Source organism: Pantherophis guttatus, chromosome 1 (assembly GCF_059756535.1).
Source record: "Pantherophis guttatus breed Tessera chromosome 1, ASM5975653v1, whole genome shotgun sequence".
In the NCBI taxonomy this organism is placed as follows: domain Eukaryota; kingdom Metazoa; phylum Chordata; class Lepidosauria; order Squamata; family Colubridae; genus Pantherophis; species Pantherophis guttatus.
This window is the reverse complement of record NC_142063.1, coordinates 324572949-324598689: the sequence shown is the minus strand read 5'-3', so window position 1 is coordinate 324598689 and position 25741 is coordinate 324572949. Positions and strand designations below refer to the sequence as shown.

Sequence of the window (25741 nt, the reverse complement as noted above, 5' to 3'; positions counted from 1 at the left end):
GCCAGTCTGGGTGGAAGCGGTGTGTTGCTGCAGACCCTGCGCTATGCCCTGGCGGATCGCCTCAGAGATCAGGTCAGCCAGTGAAGGCTGCAGATCTGGTGGGACCTGGTTTCCCTGGAGGAACTGTTGAGAGGAGATTTGAGCTGGATGGGAAACCGAGGAAGTTTGATGAATTTGCGACCCGGATCCCGTGGAGGTAGAAGGAAAAACTGATGCCGCATCAGCTGGCCCAGTGGAATCCCCTTGCACGGAAACATCAGGTGATAGCGGGGGGGCCACTGAGGGATCCTCTGGTAAGGGAGAGTGGGAGGCCACTGGGAGAAGCCTAGATTCCTGTGCTGCTCGGGAATGAGCCCTCTGGAAAGCTTTTTCCATAGCTTTATGACGCCGGCTCTCATCTCTGGCCAGAGAGGAGGTTCTAGAAGAATGGGCACGTTTGGAGGTTGACTGCTCCTTTCCTTTATGGCTGGATGAGGGCCCCTCCCCTGGATCCTCAGTACAATGGCGCTTCTTGCTCTTCGCCTTCGAGCCAGTCTGCCTAGCAACAGGGGCGTCCGCCATTTTCAAACGAAGCAGAAAGGCGCCAAACGTGAAAACTACCACAGATGGGAAATTAGGTAATTCAGAAGCCCAAACAATACCTTCCAATAGGTTAAATTGACGAAATGAGCTTAGGTATCTTGCCCCGCAGACTCGCTGGCCGTCCGGCTTGAAGCGAGGGGAAGAAGGAGCGCGGAATCGCCCTCGCGCCGATCAGCTGTAGAGCGGGATGTTCAAAGTGGCGCCGAAAGAAATCGCCGAAAATAGCTGAAGTGAGGAGCGGGAAGGCAGGGCGAAGCGCGGCGGGGCTAGACAAAGCAAGCCCGTGCGCGCCGCTCAGCTGTAGAGCAGTTTCCTCCAAACGTCGCCAAAATTAATAGAGATGAGGCGCGGGAAGGCAGGGCAAAGCGCGGCGGGGCTAGACAAGGCAGGCCCGTGCGCGCGATGGAGAGACTGCCGGCCGGCAGCTCTCGCCGCTTGGCGGCCGTCAGCGGAGTCAGAATCCGACTTTCTCGCTGGGAACGCTCCAACTTCTCAGAATCGATGGAAATATCTTTAAATGAACCAATTAGAGCTGGAAAGGCTACAGACACGGCTGTCCTGATAGAGACCGAGCCGAAAAACTGGGACTGAAGCAGGAAGAGGCGGGACTAAAGTTCCAGTAGACTCGGTCCTATTGGATAGCGAACGTGTCGATACCCAGTATGACTGCCGTGGGCGCCATTGTCGGAGAAATGGAAATAACAGTCAAGTTTTTTTCTTTACCTGGAGGAAGAGGACTAAGTAGGCAGGTTCTTTCCAATCTAAGGAATGATAAAGGTTACGGAATGGATGAAGCAAAGGAAGAGAGAATTGTTGTTTCCTTGCAGCCTTTCTCTTAAATGCTAAGAAAAAAAACTGGACAATCTATTTTTCCCATTGTTACATAAATCCTCTTTCTCTTATTTGCCTCAAAATTTTGCCTATACTTAACCTTGATGGAACTGGCTGTGTAAAATTAGATACAGATAATTTCAGACCAAATCTAAGGGACATGTCCTCTACCCTTCTGCAATTTCATCCATGGCTGAATTTACAAAGAAAAGCAGCAGTTGCAGATCAACTACGTTTCTAAACAACTGTTGTTAATCTGTACAGAGAAGTACCTACCTGTAGCTGAAAGTCTTTGCAGTATTGTTCTTAAGATTTACATTTCTCAGCATACCCTGCCTACACCAAAGGCAACAACTAAGATAGCACATTCTTATCAAAATTTTACAGCAACTGATTTAGAAGACTAGGATCAGTTTGGATTAATGGAACCCTACCTTAAGAGAAAACAGAAAAGTATTCAAACTCTGAGCAGAATATATCCTACTCAGCCATAAACTAGTTTATTCACATTGCTTGTGACTTATACAGGTCATATTGGTACAAGGGATGAACCCAGCTAATGGATTTGGCTACTGGGACTTAGACACTGTGTCAATGTGGGAACAGATGGGCAATTTCAAATGAAGAGCAGGCATGAAATTTATCTTTAGTTGAGACTTCCCAGCAGTCAAAATCGAGAAGGAAGAACCATCTCATGTGAACAAAGAATTAAGAATATGCCAAGAAATTTGAGTGAAAGGTCTAATGAAACATACAGAACCACGATTATTTATTTCTCTACAGCTAAGAATAACAGTCTTGGCAAAACATCCTCCCTTGGAAGGCCCAAAGACCAATGTCTGCACCCAAAGCATATTTACAATGCAAAAGTAGTACACAATCCAGGGGAAAAAATGCTTCAAATTCACAATTCTGGTGGCTCACCTTATACAATAAAAAATAGGGAAAACTACTAAACAATTCCTAAAAATGACTTTTTTTGCTTTTAAAAAAAAATCCACCCCAATGTCTATATTACAATTAATATCTATCATACATGAGACAACAGAATGAAAAATAAAACAAACTTTAATGTTTTCATTTTAAATGGGCAGTCTGATACAGGAGTAATTTTTCCTTGCAAATGCATAATGCATTTGGGTAACATTCCTTAAAATCAGGTTTACAAAATACTTCAATATATTTCAGGAAGAACTAGAAAGGCAAATGTGAGAGATTACAGCTAGTCCTCAACTCATTATCAATCTATGTGCATGCACACAAACACACAGAAGTAACAAAATGCTAAAGGCAAACCATCCTTTTCATTAAGTATCACTTTGCATTCCTCTCAACAAAACACAAGTAGTGAGGCTGCTGATAACAGGGGGAAAAAAATCTTCTAATAGCCAGGAATGAAAATTTACTGAAAGCCCACTACGTATGGTATTTGAGAAAGTAAGTGATATGAAGTATGGCTCATAAAGAAAACTTTGTTCTATCAGTGCCTGTTGTCCACTTGACAGCATGTAAATAGTGAATTACAATTTTACTCCCCCCTCCTTTTAATCTTGGATTTAGCAACTCTTTCCCTTTCACTAAGAGCCTCCCTCTTTTCAAAGTCCTATATTAACTATAAAAAGTTCCCCTGAATTTAAAATGATGTCCTTCCACAAAGAAAGCTTAGTTTGTCCAATTTTACTTCTATTACTACATTCTGAATGAATCTAAGATTGCCTTCCTGTTTTATTTATTTCCCAACATTTATTTATGGAAAAAATATCTTCCTTCTTTAACAACAACTTTAAACAAGAAAGGTACTGTTATGCTTACCAGCAAGGAAAACAAGAAATGGTCATCTTATAGGACAAATTAATTCACGCTTGAGAAAATGATCCACACGGGGACTTTCCAAGTAGACTGCCAAGTTCTAAAGAAGTAGCCACTTAAATACATGTTTAAAAGCAGGCTACACCATGCATCAAAATATGTAATCACAGAATGTTGCCAAAGGCCAGAATAACTTGTAGCAAAACCACACCTGAAAATTTAATTTTGTCTGCAACTGAAAACAAATCATTATTCACCATTCCAAAATTAATATTAATAGATTGGACGATAGTTTTCTGTTTGCTTTTGTGTTTTTTTAAATATTTGTGGCAGTTTTTCAGCTTGCAGAACAGGACAAGATGCAATGGATGGAAACTAATCAAGGAGAGAACCAACCTAGAACTAAGGAAAAATTTCCTGACACTGAGAACAATAAACCAGTGGAACAACTTGCCTGCAAAAGTTGTGGGTGCTCCAACACTGAAAGTTTTTAAAAGAGGCTGGAAAACCACTTGTCTGAAATGGATTTCCTGCTTGAACAGCGCACTAGAAAATGATCTATTCCCAACCTGGCCTTTCAAATCCTCAAACAGTGCATCCATCACCACTGTATTCAATTCTATCTACCTTGCTTGTTGATCATCTTTTTCTCTTCCACCTTAGCAATAGTAATAGCACGTAGACTTATAAGCCACTTCATAGTGCTTTACAAAGTGGTTTACAGTGTATATTGCCCCCCAACAATCTGGCTGAATCCTTCCTTCTGAGGTTGGTAAAATAAGGAGCCAGACTGACTTCCGGTGGCACTGCAGACACCGAGGATGCTCTTTTCTTGAGCACCAGTCCCGCAATCTTGTTAAGCCGCTAGAACAGCGCAAATCAGCTGTCTAGCGGCTTGGAAACTTTCTCTCCAGGAAAAGAGGAGGAAGAGAGCAGACGGGCGTAGGTAGAGCTCCTCAAGGAGCCCCAGGAACAATTCTGGGGCTTGAAGGGTGAGAGTTCCCTGGAAGCCCAACAGACCTCCGGATCTGGGACGTTTCTGCTTTAAGCAGAAGAAGACGCCGCGACCACTCCTGCAAACAACGCTTGGAATAAACATCATTCGGAGGCAGGCTGAGCAAACTCAGGAGAGATTAGATCTGCAAATACTGAACTTTAACTCCAAATGTGTATTACTTCCTTCTGACTTATTAAGGGGAGAAAGTGAAACCAAGATGGCGATTGAGCTTTAATGGGGCGTGAAAGCGAAAGTTAAAAAGGAAGTTTCTTTTAGTGTTGGCATCCCCTGTTCAAAATTACAGATTTGTGTTTTTAAAAAAAGGAGAAGATCAAAGATTACAGCAGTGATTTTTTAAAAAAAACGATTGATATTATTTAAAGACTGATTTCTGGATTTGGTGGATTAATCGTTCTGGCAGCTGATTGAATTTAAATTGGAAACTAAAAATGGCTTCAAAACAAATTAAGGCTATTGTCCCCAAAAGTGCTGGGACTTCGTCAGCTCAAATGTCCAGATTGCAATCTCTTTCTGTTCCAACGGAACCAACAATATTAACATTTGAAATATTGCAGGAAGCCCTCAAAACACAAGCCTCTGTTACAGAAAAAAAATTGCTTCAATATTTCAGGAGCAAACTCGAGAGGTTGCTGAAGAGATAGCTCAAGTCAAAGAGACTATTCAAAAACGAAATCAAGAAATTAGAGAAGATATTATCATGGCAGTACAAGGATTGGCAGGACATATTGAAGCAATAGATGAAAAAGTGGAAGAAATTAAGCAGTCTAATGAGAACTTGGAAAATAAAATGGGGGAGGTCCAGGATAAGATGGAAAGAGCAGAGGCTGAGGTGATAATGATACAATATAGAGACATGGAATTTGCTCTGAGAATAAGAGGCCTCAAGGAAAATAAGCAAGAGAATCTGAGAGAGATCTTTTCAGAAGCATTTGCACAGATAATGGGAGATCAAAAAGCAAATTTTGAATGGCAAATTGACAAAATTTATCGTGTTAATTCATGGGTGGCCAGACAGAAACATCTACCAAGAGACATTGTAGTTTATTTTACAACAAGGAGACTATGCAATGAAATCCTACAAGTCACTTTTAAAAATAAACTTCAAGTGCAGGGGCAGGAGGTTTTAATATTGAAAGAAATTCCCCCCCAAATGTTGAGAGCCAGAAAGGAATATGCCTTTCTGGTGGAAGAACTGAGAAACCGTCAGATACAGTATAGATGGGAAGTTCCAGCTGGTCTAGTGGTGAATTATTCAGGAGAAAGATATCATCTCAATTCAGTGTGGAAGGCAAGAGATTTCTATACCAATGTATTAAAGGCTGGATGCCCACAGCCCCAGGAAGCTAGAAGGAAGATGGAAATAGAGGGGGCAAGAAAGGGGGAGAAAGAAGAATTGTTGGCACAGGCCCAAAAGGGTGACTTGATTATTCAAGAAGAATTAATACAATTTTCGACTACTGTTCAAGCTTTGGAGATAGAAGAACCTAAGAATCAAAGATAGACCCGAGCAGCAGCCAAGTGTCAAGAAGAATTAAGAGTGCAGCAACTTTAAATGATTCAAGATACTACAAAAACAGAAGCAGTGGGAGGAGCAAGGCCAAAAAGTAAAATGCATGGAGATTTCCAGCATATGCTCCAAATGCTTCAGGGGGCCAAGAATGGCAACTAGATTTTTGACCTGGAATGTTAATGGCCTAAATTCACCACAAAAGAGGAGAAAAATATTTCATTATTTGAAACAGTTTAAAAATGGGGAAAATTGTTGTAATGATTGTTAAAACTTTTTAAATTAAAAAAAAAAAGAAGGAAGGCTGAATCAATCTTGAGCCGGTGAGGATCAAGCTCCTGGCAGTGAGCTGAACTAGCCTGCAATACTGCATTCTAATCACTGCACCACCACAACTCCTAACATTATAGACTTCCCCAACATTATAGACTTCTCAAGAGAACTAGGTATAATGTGTCCAAAATATGGTCATTTAAACCTGGTCATTTATGCCTTGAGTGAGAATTCTGAATTGATTTATTCTACAAAGCATTTATTTTTCTTGATTGTCCATGACATTCTCAGGAGTTTTAACCATAGTTAAAAAATGCCAATTCTCTTTCTATGTTCTTGCCTTTTTCTGTCCAACTTTTATTTTCACTTCCATAGTGTGTCATAGAGAAAACCATTGCCTATTGCGAATTATTCTGATCTCTATAGGCAAAGATATGTTAGAACATCTTTGCATACTGAGTATCTGAGTATCTTTTCCAAGGCTTTCATTGCTACTTTACCAAGTGCCAGTGTGCAGCATATTTCTGGACTGCTACTTCCTTTATTGTTAATAGTCAATCCTAAAAGACCGAGGTTATCTCCCTTTTCATTTTTAACCTGGATTGGATAATCCTAAACATTATTTTTACTGGCATGGGAAATTAAAGATATTTTATGAAAGACTATGCTATCTTTTTTCTTCAAGTATTGGCATGTATGCCAGCCCTTTGAGGTAGATCAGACTAGGAAACCAAAGGTTACAGTAACAGATTCTTGCAAATTTGAATATGCTACCTTCTTCCTTCCCTCCTCTTATTCCTTAAGGTAATTCCTATTGCCCATTTCAGAGTAGACTGACCTCTTCCAATCTCAGGTTTGCTGGCATTGTTTGATTAGAATGTTTATTGATTCTTTTTCAATGGCTTACTAGATTTCTATAGACATTGTACAAATTCCTGTAGCCTCCCAACTTGGTAGTGACTGGAGTGCTAATCTAACTTCACATCCCAGCACTAAATATTCTATCTAGTTAATACCTCCAACATTCTAAATAATATCTTCTAAAGTGTCATTTCTTCTGTTCGTAATTTTAGTGTACTCCTATCTTTAACTGATATCTGAACCAGTTGCTGTTTATCCACTTGCATCCTTTAACTTTGAGATTGGAACTTCCATTTGATTTCAAAGATCTTTTGGAATACTTTCCTTGTTTTTCTGGATCTCCAGATAATCTTCTATGTCATTACAGATACCATCATAATACTGCTTATTTTCTTGTCTATCAGCTCTTTGAAATTGTTATTTTCTGAAATATCTTTCTTGTCTTCTTGGGAATTCTCTGTTTAGTCTGACATCCAATTTCCTTTCATGTATACTTTGGTTTCTGGCAATCTCTTCACTCTTTTTTAACTTCAGAAAGAGTTAACTTTCCCCTCCCTAATTTCATTCCAGTCACTCTGTTTCCCTGTCAATGAAGTTTAGGACTTCAAAATGATTCTTCTTCTTCTTGAAAATGGTAGGTGTATGCTCAACATATTTGGAAACTGATTGGCCTTCTTCCACTTTAGCTTGATTTGGAACAAGCATGTGACCAGTTTGTGTTTTGTTCCACAGTACACCTTTAGCCATTTCTTTGCTGTTGTAACTCTGCTCTTCCACTTCCTTGTGCCAATAATATAGCCAGTTTGATTTCTGTGTACCCAACCTGGTAATGTCCATGCATATAGGCATTTTAGTTGTTGGAAGATTGTGTTAGGGTTGAAAGAATTCTTGGATTAGCAAAAATCCTACTTCTTTTCAGGTTCCTAAACTCTGCAATCCAAATATATTTTCCTTCTTAATAAACATCATTTTCAAGGGTTATCTGCAAAGTATAATTGATAATATTTGATCGCTGATGGTATTGTACCCAAGTAGTCTTCTTGCTATATTATTCCTGATTCTGAAAAACAATATTGTTACTTCATTATGTTTGTACCTTGAATAGTAATCAGTCTGATGTTCTGATTTAAAGTCCTTTTCTTTTCTTTGATGCCTAAGATGTCAATGTATAGTCAATTTACTCAGTCTTTCACTGTGTTGAGCTTTTCCATGTTTCTACTATGTTTCCTTTAGATTTTCTTTTTCTGGATAGCAACATAAGCAACTAACCATGTCCAATCTAACTATGCTGTAGTCTACCCATGCTATAAACACCATTAGTACTCCAGAAGATCTTCAGTGTCATGGCCACCTCACTCTATAATGAGTGGGAGGGGGGGCACCTCCCAGCCAGGAGACACAGATGAGGAGTCTGAGTTGCCACCCCCTCCCAGTGCAAGGGCTCTCTGTGAGGACATGAGAACAGAGCAAGGGTTCCTTGCAAGAAAGACCCTCACACTTCCAAAATGAGCAACACCAGGGTTGCTTCCAGATAAGAAGAGAAGCGAGCTCAAGCTCACTTGACATTAGCAACAACCCTTAGTTAACCTAGACTCCATGTGTCTTATGTCTTGATTTGAAATCTTGTGACTGTGATTCTGGATATAGATCGGCTGATGACCCTGCTACAATATTTGGACTTTGCCTGACCACTCTTGTGCCTGCTGTTTTGGATTGGGACTCTCTCTCAAGGCAAGCTTACTGTACTTTTGGGGACTTGATTTCTTGTGCATGTGTATGCATGCATGCATGTTTGTATGTATCTTTCCTTTGCCACTTGTTCATTTGCTTGAAAACTCCCTAGTAAACTGTGCAAAATCCTCTGCATGTTTGTGAATACATGGCCTGAGATAAACCACTCAGCTCTTACTCATAAGAACATTACGGACTTGACAGAGCCATCATGCAGCACTACCTCGTCAATTACTTTATCCTGTCTACATATTAAGGCACATAATGTACTACAAAATGAATATCAAAATGCTTATTTTTCAATACATTATGCATGCTTTTCAAATGTTAATGTAAATATCCTGTTGGTCTTATAAGGGAACAAATGCCTGGTAAATTCTTAAATAAAAACATAAGAAAACTTCTGTTGTACAAGGTTTACTCCAGTATTTTCTCACACTGGTCACTAACTCAGGGATGCTTGTAAATGAAAGAAAGATTTATCACTCTTCTGCAACTGTTCATTTGCACCTGAATTTTAGAAGCATGCTGTGCCCAACATGGAGAGATTTTAGTTTTCAAGACTATCTCTCTTAATAGACCTTTTCCCATTAATTAACCCTATTAAAGCTACGAGTTAATTATTGCTTTGATAGGCTACCAATTTTACAACTTAAACAGCTACCTGCAACCTTTCAGTGCATGTTATCTAAGCAAACATCAAGTACACAACTGGTATGAGTAATAAGTTGTGCTTTTATTTATTCAATTTATTTGCTTCCTTTCATCTGGTACTTCAAATAATATACATAACACTTCTATCATGACAATTGTCCTATAAGGTAGCCTAGGCTAAGAAATATTCTCAGGCCCAGTATAGCCTTTTGAGATTCCATAATTGGATTTTCCCAATCTTAGTCCATAATTTCAACCACTGCCAGTAAACTGATTCTGTTCCTAAGGCAATGCTTTGCAACAAAGCGGCCCTACTAATCTGTGTGCAGGTTGCATAATCAGGATGGTATTTTGCCTATTCCAGAGGCTTGTTTTTCTTTTCTTTTCTTTCTCTAGAATGTCATTTCACCATTACAATACTGTATTAAAAAACAGTTATCTTGTCTCGCCATCTAAACAATACTTATTTATATAAGTGATATGAAGATCTACTTTGACCCAGTATTATTGGACGATCTGGTGAAGCCCTGACCAGTTGACTCTCCATCTCTGTTTTGTGCGATGTTTACGGCTGCTGACCTGCTTCTGCTGCGAGACTCCCCCCTCTTGCAGGTTTGGCCCTCCTCACTATCGAGGGCCTACCTTGATGACGGATTTTGGAATCCCGAGAGGTGGCATGTGGCGAGGAGGGGGTTGTGGGGTTTTGGGGGGAAATTTTTAGATAAGGTTTTAAAGGTTTCTGGGAGGGGGGTGGGTTCGGTGGGTTTGGGGGAGAACCTGTCAGGGAGGAGGCCAGAGCCGGCTGAAGAGCACGGCACTAGAGATGTGGGAACCGGGGTCAAGGAGGGGGTTAGAGCTTGTGTTGTGGATGGACATTACATCAGTACTGTGGGTGGGAGGGGCAGATATGGCGGGAGCAGGGGGCCACATCAGGTTGTGGGAGCGCGCGCCTGCTGGCTCCAAGCGGTGGCGCGCTCCGGCCTCCAATGCTCCCCTCGTTCCCCAGGTTGCACAGACCCTCAGGCCCTGGGCCTTCGGCTGATGCTGTGCAACGCCCGGTCCGTGGTAAATAAAGCCCCCCTCATTTGTGATCTTGTTCAGGAGGGGGGAGCGGACCTGGCGGGTATTACGGAGACATGGTTGGGCCAGGAGGGGGGGTCCCCCTCGTTGAGATGTGCCCACCCGGTTTCCGCGCATTCCATCAGCCGAGGACACAGGGGAGGGGCGGGGGGGTGGCGGTTGTCATTAGAGAAGGTCTTGGTCCGAGGGAGGTCACTGTTCCTCAGACGGCTGGTTGTGAGTCCCTCCTTGTGAAGTGGGGTCATGGGGTGCAGATGGGTGTGCTGGTTACGTACCTGGCTCCCTGCCACGTGACGGCAGCCCTGCCCGAGCTGCTCAACGATATAGCCGCGGTGGCGGTTGACACCCCCAGGCTTATGGTCATGGGGGATTTTAACCTGCCATCCGTCGGTGAGACGTCTGAGGTGGCTCGGGAGTTCATGGCTTCCATGATGGCCATGGACCTGTCCCAGTTAGTTCATGGCCCTACTCACACGGGGGGAAACACGCTAGACCTAGTTTTTGTCTCTGGTCAGTGGTTGAGTGATCTTGAGATAGGGGATATAGTGATTGAGCCCTTGTCATGGTCAGATCACTCCCTCCTTCGCTTTGACCTTCGAACCGCCGCACCCCGCCGCAGGGAGGCGGAACCATTGAGGTGGTACCGCCCCAGGCACCTGATGGATCCTGATAGGTTCCAGACGGAGCTTGGGCCATTTCCTGAGGCTCTGGCACACGGCTCGACTGAGGAGCTGGTGGCCGCCTGGGATAGGGCGGCCGCTGGAGCTTTGGATTGGGTCGTGCCTTTGCGGCCTCTGACCCGGCGTCGATCTCGCCTGGCTCCTTGGTTCACCGAGGAGCTGAGGGAGATGAAGCGCCAGAAAAGACGCCTGGAGAGTGGTTGGAGGGCCAGCCATTCTGAATCTGACCGAACACTGGTAAGGTCTCATATTAAGACCTACCTGGTGGCGATAAAAGTGGCGAAGTATAACTATTTTGCCACTCTTATTGCGTCATCAGATAATCGCCCGGCCACCCTGTTTAGGGTGACCCGCTCCCTGCTCCACCAGGAAGCGCGGGAGGACCCCTTGGAGGGTAGAGCCGAGGATTTTGTACAGTATCTGTATGACAAAATCGCTCAGATTCGGGAACACCTGGACTCTGACTGGGTAGATTCAGCGGGGAGGACAGAGGCAGGTCTTGTGAGTATTATCTGGGAAGAGTTTGATTCTGTGACGCCCGAAGACGTGGACAGGATACTGGGCAGACTGAGCGCAGCCACATGTTTACTGGACCCGTGTCCCTCCTGGTTGGTGCTGGCCTCTCGGGAGGTTACACGAGGCTGGCTCCAGGGGATTATAAATGCTTCCTTGAGTGAGGGTGTCTTCCCTGCCGCCTTGAAAGAGGCGGTGGTGAGGCCTCTCCTCAAGAAGCCTTCCCTGGACCCGGCAGTGTTGGCAAATTATCGTCCAGTCTCCAACCTTCGCTTCGTTGCGAAGGTTGTTGAGAGTGTGGTAGCGCGACAGCTCCCCCAGTACCTGGATGAATCGTCGTATCTGGATCCGTTCCAGTCGGGCTTCAGGCCTGGGTACAGCACGGAAACGGCATTGGTCGCGTTGGTTGATGATCTCTGGAGGGCTCGGGACAGGGGTTGTTCTTCTGTCCTGGTCCTATTAGACCTCTCAGCGGCTTTTGATACCATCGACCATGGTATCATGCTGCACCGGCTAGAGGAGTTAGGGGTGGGGGGCACTGTCCTACGGTGGTTCTCCTCTTTTCTCTCTGACCGGTCGCAGTCTGTGTTGACAGGGGGGCAGAGGTTGACCCCGAGGCCCCTTGTATGTGGGGTGCCACAAGGGTCAGTCCTCTCGCCCCTTCTGTTCAACATTTATGTGAAGCCGCTGGGTGAGATCATCTGTGGTTTCGGGGTGAAGTACCATCAGTACGCTGATGATACTCAGCTGTACATCTCCACCCCGGACCACCCCAATAATGCCCTTGAAGTGATGTCCCGGTGCCTGGAGGCCGTGCGGATCTGGATGGGGAGAAACAGACTCAGGCTCAACCCATCCAAGACCAAGTGGCTGTGGTTTCCGACATCCCGATATAGTCAGTTGGTGCCATTACTGACTATTGGGGGCGAGTCATTGGCCCCCACGGAGAGGGTTCGCAACTTGGGTGTCCTCCTGGACTCACGGCTGTCTTTAGAAGAGCACATGACGGCCGTGGCCAGGGGGACTTTTTATCAGGTCCGCCTGATTCGCCAGTTGCGTCCCTTTCTGGATCAGGACTCGTTAAATACGGTCACTCATGCTCTCGTTACTTCCCGCTTGGACTACTGCAATGCTCTCTACATGGGGCTCCCCTTGAGGAGCACCCGGAGGCTCCAGCTGGTCCAGAATGCGGCTGCGCGGGTGGTTATGGGAGCGACGTGGCGCTCCCATGTGACCCCCCTCCTGCGCGAGCTGCACTGGCTCCCGGTGGTCTTCCGGGTGCGCTTCAAGGTTTTGGTTACCACCTTTAGAGCGCTCCATGGCATCGGACTGGGGTATCTACGAGACCGCCTTCTGCTACCAATAGCCTCTCACCGACCAGTACGCTCCCATAGAGAGGGGCTCCTCAGGGTGCCGTCAGCCAAACAGTGTCGACTGGCGGCCCCCAGGGGGAGAGCCTTCTCTTTGGGGGCACCTACCATCTGGAACGAGCTCCCCCCAGAGATACGGAGGATCCCGGACCTGCGCACGTTTCGCCATGCTCTCAAAACTTTTTTATTTCAGCAAGCTGGCCTGGCCTAACTCCCCTCTTTTAAATTTTTAAATTTTTAAATTCGTGATTTTATAAATTGGGTGTTTTAATCTGTGTTTCGGCCAAAACATTTAATAATTTTAAGGGATTTTTAATATTTGTATTATCTGTATTTTATCTTGGCTGTTCACCGCCCTGAGTCCTTCGGGAGTAGGGCGGTATAGAAATTTGATTAAATAAAATAAAATAAAAATAAAATAAATATAGGTATTGTTTATATGATAATACCATGTATTATCTTTATGGGACCCTTATTGTATAAAAACATGAATGTATTGAATACCATTAGTTTATTTTTAATGTTACACTTATTTAGCATTAGCTACTTGCATTTTTTGAAGAACATACCTCAGACATAAGTCCTAAAAAATGGAGTTTACGGGGGGGGGGGAAGGCATTTCAAAATAATTAGAAAGCATTAATCTCATGAAGACTGTTTCTCTATACAGCAAGTAGAACATACATGAGCAACCAAAATTTGTTTTTAAACAGTAATGAAAGGGCATATTCTCTTTACCATATCCCTATCTGAATTCTTCTCTTTTTCTTATTTTTTCATAAAGTCAAACTCCTGCCAAAAATATTCCAGACAATTAATGTGCTTCTAAAACAAAAGTATTAGAAAAGACTATAACAAATAGACATGAATTATATTTAATTTCCTTCAAAAGTATTAGGATTAACTTGTCAGAAAACAGATGTCAACAGTATGTGAATTCCACTGCTTAAATCAAACAAATCAAATAGAAACATTAAAAATGTTATTAAGTTGTAGCTGTATATTTGAGAAAAAAACAAGCTTTAAGAAAAACGTGATAGCAGAGATGCCTATAGCTCCCAAATATTGCTTCTGCTTCTCAGGATTGCCATTGGCTTTTAGCTTATGTTTTATGTCAAGAAATGTTCCAGATGAAAGCCTCTTTAACGCTACTTATCAAAATGCATTGTGCTAGTCACCATATTTTCTTCAATGGTCTTTTTCTGAAAGAAAAAATGACAGATGTCAAGCTGGGCTACTTGCTCAATAGAGGATGTAATGAGGAGCAAAACTGTCTTTTCAGTTACCAACCCAGAAAATCTCAGCGATTAGGGGGATCTGACCTTTAATCAATAAATCAGCAGCATTCACTTACTGCTTTTTATTTATAAAAATCAGAACCATGGACATTAATGTTTCATTAATAATGAAAAAAGAATCAGGAAGGAAAAATATATTTGGAGTCTACTAGACAACTCCAAATGGCTGAATGCAGAATTTATAGGGGTTAAATGGAAACACACATGATGATTATTCTGGGGGGGGGAAGAGCAATGGAAGAAAAGAAAGGAGAAATTTTAAATCATATTATGAAAGAAGAGTTTTCAATAATTTTCTGAAGCATTTGCTATGTCTTCTATTGGGACAATGTTTATCACCACACATTCAATTAATGAGTGTGACCAGGACCGAACACTTACCTGCCTTGAACAAAAAAAAAATGGGATCATCTGAAATTTTGACATTTAGCATCAAATACAGAAGTATAAAGACCGATTTCAGAATACTACAAACTCCAGCCAATGCAGCCTACTCTCAATGCATAACAAAGAAACATATGTATCATGCTATTGCTCGCATACTTGTCTCTGTTCTGAAAGTTATTTGTACTTATTTTCTTTGCTCATCCTAGACTTCAGAAACATGAGAGTTTTTGAACAAGTTGTCCAAAAATTGCATTCTGGATAGCCTGTATGAGAAACAGTATATCCCTGAATTTTGAAAAATAAGTGATCAACAGCATGCTTAAAAATTACTTATTTCTTGCATTTATATAGCCGCCAATCTCACAATAAAGCTCCAATTTTGCAATCCAAAATTCTGTAGGAGCAGCATATAGAAATTCATGAAATCCCAGACTTGTTCTTATTTCTTTCTAACGGTTCTTCCATTAATGATAACAATGTAGCCTTCTTTCATGATTACAATATTCTCATTTCAGCCAAGGGACTCTCAAGAGAATCTTCAAAAACCTGATAAAAAACACGAATTGGGCATAGCTCAATTTAACCCAATAGGTTATGTATTTTTCGAACAGAAGATGGTCCAGGTTTGCTGTACTGCACATACTTTGTGGTCAAATTCTCCAGACTTTAGGGGATTAATACTGACATACTAAGCAGGCTTCTGGCAGATGTTTCACTCCATTTCCCCATGAGGCTTCCTTAGAAAGGGCAGGAGGGGGATGGTGTTGTCTTGTAGCATTTGTCATCTGCATCAGATATGATCTTAGAGGAGTTGGTTGATGGAACGAATATTTCCCATGAGGTGTAGATCAATTGATTCTTGGAGGTGCTGTTGCCTCCATTTTGGTCTTTTTCATCTGCTTTGGGGTTTGGGAGTGAGGCACTTGACAAGATGGTAGACCCTATCCAGCTCAATGGCTCTGTTAACAGCACATTTGTTTGAGTGACTGTGATGCTTAATGGTTGAAGTTCATCAATCATGATAAGCCATGATTTGTTTACACATAGCTTGTTGAATATAAAGACACTTAACACTAAACAATTATGTAAACCATAATTGTAATTGTTAGACTTGTATCAAGACACCACTTGACCACAGAGCTCATTATGTGATTCTGTACCAGTAATACTCTTGTAGCCCAACAAATCTCTGAAGAATAATATTGTGGAGAGGCCCTAAGTACACCCACCTTTAGTGCTCAGAAAAAAGGTATAAGTGTATATGTATGTAATAAAGCTAAAGCTGAACTAATCATATTATGGTTTCTAGCATAATATGCAAACCTAATTTTTGAATTACAGAGTACTCCTCTCACTAGACCTCTAAGAAAATTAAATAAAATGCTCTAAAAAGATGAAATTATACAATTATTTCCTTTAGTTTGGACTTCAATATAAAACTGCCCTTAGCCACAGTTTGATCCTTTTCTGTGTATTCCGTGTGCTGAAAATTTTACCTGTTATAAATCCGCTTGATAGTGTGCCTATGATAGTTCTGCACTATGACCATCAAGATCAGTGAGCAACGCACTCTTTCATATCGAAGATAACAAATACTTCATGTTTAACACATTTACTACATAAATCCCATCATCTGATACAGTATTAGCTTCTCCAAAATCATTTTATTGGTCTGTTTTCAAGTAGATAAAAGTCAGAATAACCCCATGCACTTTCTAGAAAACATAGTGCTATCTTTGCTGGAAAAAACCACTAAACCCTAAGATGTTTTTTCCCTCCCACCCCTCTCTTGTTTGTTAAAAGCTGCTTTATTTCTGCATAATAAATATTTAATGTATTATCTTCTGAACACAAATTGATGGCTGTCAATAGTGGCCACAATAATGGAGTTATTTTTATCAGAAGTTATAACTTCAGTTTTCAGAATCTGTATGCCTTAAAGGAAGTAGCTTATCCTCACATGCAATGGATTTATTATATTCACATGTGGTGAAAGTCACAAAAAATGAAAATACTACTATGAGAATACCATTCATCCTTAATGAAACTATTCTTAACTGTCCTTTAGCAAGCCTGTGCCATCTGTATACCCATTCCCAATTCAGATCACTGCCATACTTCATAATTAATTTTCAGTGGTATCCAAATTAGTTAATCAAAATCTAGTCAATTGATCAACTATTTTTAAAGGCATTTCTCTTTTGGTATATTTCCTTGTTGGCCAATTAATATTTGCTTACTTAAGTAGAGATACCATCTTGGATGAAGTACCTTGTGATTTATTTGTAGATGATTTTTTATTTTTAACTTCATATCCAATGTACTACATATCCTATCTTTCTATTCTAACAAACAAAGACAATTAACAATATATTGAAATAGTAAAATATAAATCAAAGTACAAACATTAATCTATGATTAAAAGTCTGGAGTCAAAGATGCAACATCCATGGAGCACATTCCATAATCCAGGAGCAATATAAGAAAAGCCAAGAATATGGTCCTTCATACTAAAAATAAGGTTGTCTAGCAACCTTATTATAGATAACCTAGTTATTTTCTAAGTAACCCGTCCTGCAGAACCTAAAGCCAGGAAAGTTCACAATGAGAAAGGCAATCTCTTGGCTGGTCAGTTTGTAAGTAGTTTAGATTTTAGGTTTGACTATAGTAACCTGCTCTAAATAGGACTGCTTGTGTTTAGCATCTGGAAATTTCAATTGATATAAAACTCAGCAACCAGATTATTCCTAGAAATAAGAAAATCCCATGCAATACTTTACCTAGGCATAAAGTACAGAGCTAGCTGCCAATTATTTTCTGAGCAGAATACAAAGTCTTGCTTATTACAATTAACACCCAGTATGGCTTAGACTGGGACTACTTGAAATAGCATCTCTTTCTATATAATTTTGTATTGAGATCTGCAAATGTTGCAGCTGGCACATCTGGACCAGATGTGACTCTGGATCAAGCTTTCACTCTTGCCTTATCAAATCTCTGAAATGCACTCCCTGCAGAGTCAAGGAATCTTATAGTGTTAACTGTTGATTTTTACTTGCTTTGTTGTTTTGTTACTTTAACTGTTATTGTTTTGATTTAAAAGTGTTTGTTTCTTGTAAACTTCTGATAGTTGGTGGTATATCAACTTAAAGAAATATCAACATCTTAAATAATGCTCGGTAAGCAACTTACAGTTAAGGGAGGTAGATTTTTTTGTTTCTTTATGTTATTTGTGGAATACAAGTTTACAAGCATAGCTGCATCTTTCACTTATTGACACTTTTAGACACTAAGGCAATATGTGATATATGTTGCAATAGTTGATGCATAATATAGCCAGGATATGGATAATTGCCAGCAAGTCCAACAAGCCTAGGAAGGGACATAGGTGGTGCAAATATCTTCCTTACTATGAACCTGAGAACCTGTGACAGATGAGGATGAAGAACTCCTAGGTTATGGAACTGCTCTTTCTGGAGGCATGTAAACAGGCAAAACCTCAATTTCCAAGTCCATTTTTTTCATTTACCAACATCCATCTTGTCCAAATTTAATACTACTTTGTTCTCCTCATCTGGCTCATTACTAAACTTAGACGAAATACTAGTGTACTGATTGCTTCCTGGAATAGACCATAGTTGAGTTGAATTTCACCAAATTTCACAATTTTGCAAAATTCTGAATTTCCTAGCAATTTTGCATTGATACTATATACCAGGGATGGGTTCTAATTTTTTTTACTACCGGTTCTGTGGGCATAGCTTATTTTGTAGGCGTGGCTTGGTGGTGGGGGTAATGTGACTGGGTGGGCATGGCCAACCTTTTTTTTTAAGACCTTAAGAGGTTGCAGCAAAAAATGCTTTTAAAAGCCACTGACAATCAGGCAACTCAGCTGGGATCGCCAGAGGCTTTTAAAGGCATTTTTTTCCTACAACCTCTTCAGCTGAAGAGGTTGCAGAAAAAAATGCTTTTAAAAGCCTCTGACAATCCCAGCTGAGCCGCACGATCATCAGAGGCTTTTTTTTTTTTGTACTTTTAAAAGTATTTTTTCGACCGAAGAGGTTGTAGAAAAAATGCTTTTAAAAGTAAAAGAAAAAAAAAAAAGCCTCTGATGAGGTGGGTGGGGTAAGCAAACGGGAACCGGGCCGGGGACAGGTTCGGGTGTGTGGCCAGCCAATGTTATTACCGGTTCTCCAAACTACTACAAATTTTTACTATTGGTTCTTGCAAACCGGGAGCAACCCACCACTGCTGTATACCATACTGAAAGCCACCAGAATGAACTAGCAGGACTGTCCTCCCATTCACCCATACAATAAAACAAGTGACGACAGCAACATACTCGAACTGCCCTTTTCAGTTGGCAATCAGACAATCAATATCATTCAATTGGGTCTGAAATTCCAAGGTCACTGCCTTCTCATTGATCTTTCCAGTAAATGGAGTATTTGAAGCTGAACTACAACCTCATAAATCTTTTGGGTAAATGTAATCCATCTGCAAGGGAATAGATCGTCTCCTTCTTCAAGGGGCCAGTCTCATCTTGGTCAAATTAAACAACTAGGCAGAGCAAGTGTTGAGTAGGAAGGCAGTCCAAATTTCTCTATACATCTTGCTGACTTCCTTGAGATTTACAAGCCCCAAAGAATCCAAATAACCGCATAAGTGGTTGCCAAGTTATATTCCTGTGACTTCCCCCAACATTAGACTCCAAGGCCAATTTATTCAGAATTAAATTTATTAATTTATTGTCCATGATGGATTATAAATTGTTTCAGTCCTCCGCTTAAAATTTTAGTAAAGGAGTTGATTCATAATATGAAAAAGCAATGCCATGTTGTTCCATGCAGAAGCAATGAAGGCAGTGAAGTAATAACGTTCTTCATTGCTTTCTCTATTTAAACAGACTGTGTGCTCAATCTGCTGCATCCTGAGACAATTCACAAGTACTATAGCTGATGTTCTATCTTCCTCATTGAGATTAGCTCTCTAGTAAAGGGGATGGCAGAACTCTGTAAAAGGGCAGGAAATGCTTAGGAACAATAATGTCAATCAAGACTTCACAATATTGTAGAGGATGAAATGAACCCCCCCCCCACCCCCCAAATGCAGGAAATCATCCAGATTCATCAGGTTTTCTGGGTCTAAAATGATTACATAGTTCTACCATATCATATTACAAGATACTCTTTTATAATTACTTCAAATGTATGCTGAAAATGTGGAAACATGAAGGGCCATTTTAGCATGCCTGATGGGCTTGCAAAAAAGCCCAAAAATGGATACAAATACACACAGTGATACAATTAACTTTAAATATTAATATTCAATTGAAAGCAGAACTTTTCTTGTTGGGATTGCTGGAGAGACAATTAGAAGCGAGTTATAGAAGATTTTATATATAACTGTGGTGACATTATTATATGCACAAAAATAGAAAGACTCTAATACCCAGAGTGGACTAATGCCTATTGAAGACAGTAGTAGCAAAGATAGCAAAATTGACTTGTTTGATTACAGAAAGGACAATTACATTTGATAATGACTAGAAATCCCTTATGGGTTTTTTGCTGGAAAAAAAAAACTGAACTTGTGACTTATGGGTTTGAGGATTAGAAAGGATAAACTATGAAAATAAGAAAATTATATTGTAACTTTAGAAAAAGAGGGTAAAATATATGTGTACTTGTACTTGCTTCAAGAAAATAGGAAGATGTCTTTTTATAACTTTTCCCTTCGTTTTCTTATTTTATTTCTTCAGCTTCTCTATTTCTTTGCACTTTTTCATTTACTTATTATCTTACTTTCCTTACTTTTTTCTTTCAAAATTTGTAATGTTTTTATTCTCTTAAAAATATATTGTTTTTAAGGGCCAGATTATCTTCGAGACCGCCTTCTGCCGCATAGCTCCCAGTGACCGGTAAGATCCCACAGAGTTGGTCTCCTCCGGGTCCCGTCAGCTAAACAATGCTGGCTGGCGGGCCCGCGGGGGAGGGCCTTCTTTGTGGCTGCCCCAGCTCTCTGGAACCAGTTACCTCCTGAGGTCCGGACCATCCCCACCCTATTGGCCTTCCGAAAAGCAGTGAAGACCTGGCTTTTCCGGCAGGCCTGGGGCAGTTGATCTCGCTCTTGTGATCTGGCGAGATCCGGCCATGAATGGCGTGAATGAGTTTTAAATATTTTTAATGTTTTTAATTTTTAAATGTTTTTTTTATAATGATTTTTTGGAATGTATTGTGAGCCGCCCTGAGTCTTCAGAGAGGGGCGGCATATAAATTGAATTAATTAAATTAAATTAAATTAAATTAAATTAAATTAAATTAAATTAAATTAAATTAAATTAAATTAATAAAAACCCTAAATAGCTGTTTAAAACAACCGTTTAAATGTTAGAGCATTTTAAAAGAAGCCAGATTTCTATAGACAACATTTGTTTGACTTATATGGCCACCCATACTGCACAAGGAGCTCAGAGCAAATCAATATATATTGACAGATAGCTAGGAGTAAGAAACATGTGTCCTCAAGTTTTATCACTTAGAAAACTAAAATTTAAGCAAAACTAACAATACTGTTTAATTTGTGCACGATTCTTTTAATGCTGATATAGCAAGGGATAACACATTGGGTATCTGCCAAACAAAATGTACATCTTGTATTGTCTAGATAAATCTAGAACAAACAACTATTGACTCCCTAACAGGGAAAAAAAATCTTCAAAAATACTGGTAATAGTATTTATATAAAGCAAAATAAATTAAAACATTTTAGTTTCCCTTGTGAGAAAAGTGAAAGGATTCCTCTATTGTAGAAATGACTTCTACATATAAGATTATCCCACCTATTTGTGTGGATTTTCAGGTAACCTCTCCCCTTTAATACATGACCATCCATGTTTATTCAATATTTATGGAGACCAGCATGAGTAAATGCACCTATAGCATGAAAAAGCCAGCCCACCCTTAAACCGTTCTTAAACTCACTCTTACAAACTTCATCTTATATTTTAATAATAATAATAATAATAATAATAATAATAATAATAATAATTTTATTTCTATACCTATTTCTTTATTTTAGAGCTCCTTCAGAAGACTTCACACACACACACTCAATATACCTTCCCAGATTGCACCAAGAGAGTTTGCTCACCTCTGTGCAGTCCCTGAACAACAGCAATGATACCACAAGATGTAAACAGAATACATGTCACAGCAAACATATCAAATTCCTCACATATTTGTTATTTGGGATTAATAATCATTGCCCAAGGAAATCAACTTGTTTCCAGCAGTTAGATGTGCTGCCAACCGAACAGCTAACTTCATATATCATAATAAACTGTAATATAGGCTCCCACAAGAAGATTTAATCTCTATATGTTGGGATCAAAATTTCCAGAATTCCCAAAGAACATTCCTAAATTGAGAAAGGCTGTTATAGAAATTGGTGTTTAGCCACTTGTAACTTGGCTCTGTAACTTGGTGCTTTGATTTATGTTGGATTATCACTACATTCAAGTGCTGGAAGTGCCAAATGATAAACACTGTATTCTAATAACTTTAAAGAGCACCTGGTTTGGGATTCCTGATCCTGCAACTTTACAATTAGGTATTCTAACAGAAAATAAGAATGTTTAACAGGGGACATGAGCAACAGCTTTCCTGATATAAGTAAGATTCTTGCCAGCTCTCTACCACGGTTAGCACTGTAAATAAATACCTGCTTAGTTGAGAAAAACCAAGCCCTAGAAAACAAAAAAAGAAGTGTGCAACTAACCATTGTACACCTATAGAAAAGCTTTTATTTATTTATTTATTTGTAGTTTCTTTATTTATAAAATTTATTTAGTTGTAGGTTTTTTTATTAATCTCTAGGAAGGCAACATGCTTCTATGGTTTTTCTATGGTCTCTCACTAATTATTTCCTCTGCTCAAAGGCTGAAGAGCCAAAAAGTGAAGATATGTAATACAAGAAAAGTAAACCATATAACTATAGCAGCACAACACTTCTGAATGAAGTTCCTCCGTTTAGCATAAATGCCATCAGGGCTTAGCATACTACCCTACGTACCAGGAGAATAGAAAGCATAAAGTGGATTTTGTTTCATAATTTATTTTTTTTTGTTCACACACAAACTCTGAAGACTTTCTTATACAAGAGGGGGGGAAAACATCAGTTATATGAAATGTTGTTCTGTAAAGCAAGAGTAACTTCTACTCCCACTCTGTCAATCTGGTCTGCCAAAACCCATAACCAGCCACCTGGAAAATTTGACAAAGACACTCTCAACCTAAAAAAGACTTAGAGCAAAGGTCTCATGATAAACAATCCATCTTTTTATTTTTATCATTACCAGTTGTTTCTAGCCAGAAATAGGTCATCCACATACAGACTTGTATTCATTTGTGCTCTGGTCCACAAAACTCTCTTGTGTGGTTTGGCCTTGGCCTAACTTGCCCACCAAAGTATGCTCTGAATTAGGAAAGCATACATTTCACCATTTTGGCAACTAATTTTCATAAGTAACAATATCGGCTATAGCATTTGAAAGTTTATTAGTGTTCATTACATTGCCTATCTTGGTGGTATATATTCACTACATATCACAACAGTATCTAGTACTGATTTTCAAGAAATCATAGGGCTCTTTTTGAACTTCTGAAGCAACAGATGAATAGTTACAGTACTGTTTCAGAATTGAAAAAAGTATTATCGTTATTCAATAATTTCTAGCCACATCCATTAATGCTTACAAATAAATGTTGTGATTTTGTTGATGCTGTACTGTTAACCTTCTTAGATAGGTTAAAACAATTTTTTAAAATGGTCTGCTTGAGTTACATCCACTTCTCCAGCCCCCTGATCTTTAATTTAATGCAATGAATCCATTGCACTAAGGAGTTAGAGGTAGTCCTCGACTTACAACAGTTCATTTAATAACTGTTGGAAGTTACAATGGCACTGAAAAAAGTGACTTATGACCATTTTTCAAATTTATGACTACTGTAACATCCCCATAATCACATGATCAACATTCAGATGCTTGGCAACTGACTTGCATTTATGACCATTGCAATGTCCCGGGGTCATGTGATCACATTTTGTGACCTTCTGACAAGCAAAGTCAACGGGGAAGACAGATTCACTTAACAACCGTGTTACTAATTTAACAACTGCAATGATTCACTTAACAACTGTGGCATGAGGTGGTAAAATGGAGCAAAATTCACTTAACAAATGTCTCACTTAGCAAAAGTGAAAAATATGGGATTCAACTGTGGTCCTAAGCCAAAGACTACCTGTACAAGCTTTCTCCGCCCAGCCTTTTAAGAGTGTCCTAGGGCTATTTGCTTTTTAAATGGGGGAAAAAAATTATGTGATTTTTTTACCATATTTCTAGCCATGTTCCTCCTTTAGTTAAGAGGAGCCGGGTGTCTTTTTTGAAGGGTGACAGCCAGTCTCTAAAATGACCCTGGCAAAACGCAGGGAAGGATTGAAAGAGAAGCTGTTAATACTGAAACATTTCCATCCAAGCTCAAACTTGTTCTTTATTCCGGTTTATGACAAATTAAGTCCCCTTTCCCACTTAAAAATCCGTCGAAGTTTGTTACCCGCCAATGAAAGCGCGTAACAAAAGTTTGTTACTTTTGCCCGAAAGTTTGCAAAAGTAGCTGAAAAGTTGGTAAAAAGTTCCAACCACACCCTGATCCTTTCGGACCCCCCTTGTGCCACCTACACACACGCATCACCCCACCCCACCCACCCACTCCGCTTTCCCCGGCAACTTTCCCTCCTCTTCCACGCCGCTTCCCACGGCAAACTCTTTTCCCGCAGCCGGGTACCTGCCCTCTCTCGAAGGCGTCGCGCTCGGCAACATCCACCAGGGCCCCTCCGGCACCAGCCCGCGCGGCCGCGCCACCTCCGCCGCTCAAGGCTGTTGCCGAGGCCGGCGCCGAGAGCCGACGGCGGCCCCGCAAACTCTTGGCGAGCGGGTTGGAGCCGTCCCTGATGGAACTACTCGAGCGCTCCATCTCGGCGTGGAAGAAGGCCCGCTTTGCGCTCTTGACAGGACTAGCCAATGCCGCTCCTCCGGTTGGCTTTCAAAGGCTGCCATTCATTTGGCCACGCCGCTAATTGGGCTTCGGGTCCAAAGAGGCGAACTTTCTGGACACGCCCCCTTAATTTTTTTTCCCTGCCCGCTTTCCCGCTCCCGTATTCCTCCCCCCCCTCCCCTTGCCGCTACGCCTCGTCTCCAAGGAGGAATGCTGTCGCGAGAAAGGCAGCGGTAGAGGAGCGTCTGCTCGGATGGGATTGGCTATCCCTGCAGAATCTGCCTGGTTTTTGCACGTGCGCCAACTCCGCCCACTGAGGGAGCGCTTGAAATGCTGCGCGGTGGAAGTGTTGCTTCCACATAGCCTTAAGGGTGGCTGCTTGAGGTCTGCCTGCTGCGTTTGCATACCTAAAGTAAATTACTGTTTGTGTAACCACATTCAGGGGTGAAATCCAGCAGGTTCTGACAGATTCTGGAGAACCGGTAGCGGAAATTTTGAGTAGTTTGGAGAACCAGGAAATACCGTCTCTGGCTGGTCCCAGGGTGGGGTGGGAATGGAGATTTTGCAGTATCCTTCCCCTGGAGTGGGGTGGGAATGGAGATTTTGCAATATCCTTCCCCCAAGAGCGGGGAGGGAATATCCTTCCTTCAAGAGTGGGGTGGGAATGGGGATTTTGCAATATCCTTCCCCCAAGAGTGGGGTGGGAATGGGGATTTTGCAATATCCTTCCCCCAAGAATGGGGAGGGAATGGGGATTTTGCAGTATCCTTCCCCTGGAGTGGGGTAGGAATGGAGATTTTGTAGTATCCTTCCCCTGTCACGCCCACCAAGCCATGCCACGCCCACAGAACCGGTCGTAAAAAAATTTAGGGTTTGTTGTTCTTCGGCTTTTTGAATGAGAAGCGAAATGTTTTCAAAGAAAAAAAAAGTGCAGTTGCCTTTTGGAAAAGCACCTTTGGGACAACCATAATCTGGATGACTGAGAGTCTCCATATGCAAGAAAATTGGAGTTCTCACATAAGCATATATGTTCTTTTTTAAGAACTGGAGATAGTAGCAGTTATGCTGACATTCAAATATTTGTGATGAGTA

General features: G+C 40.9%; 1 protein-coding gene across 4 annotated transcripts in view; it reads right to left on the bottom strand.

Annotated features, from left to right (window-relative positions):
- The window catches only part of HIP1 (huntingtin interacting protein 1), a 79909-nt gene extending 55045 nt beyond the window's left edge, over positions 1 to 24864 (bottom strand). Inside the window, exon 1 of one of the 4 annotated variants that reach the window (XM_034421063.3) lies at positions 24440 to 24864. In XM_034421063.3, coding sequence (XP_034276954.1) covers positions 24440 to 24628 — 189 coding nt within the window. In that variant the 5' untranslated portion in view covers positions 24629 to 24864. The remainder of the gene's footprint in view (positions 1 to 24439) is intronic. The other 3 variants (XM_034421064.3, XM_087883391.1, XM_087883388.1) reach the window with 3 other exon arrangements.
- Between the last annotated feature and the right edge of the window lie 877 nt (positions 24865 to 25741).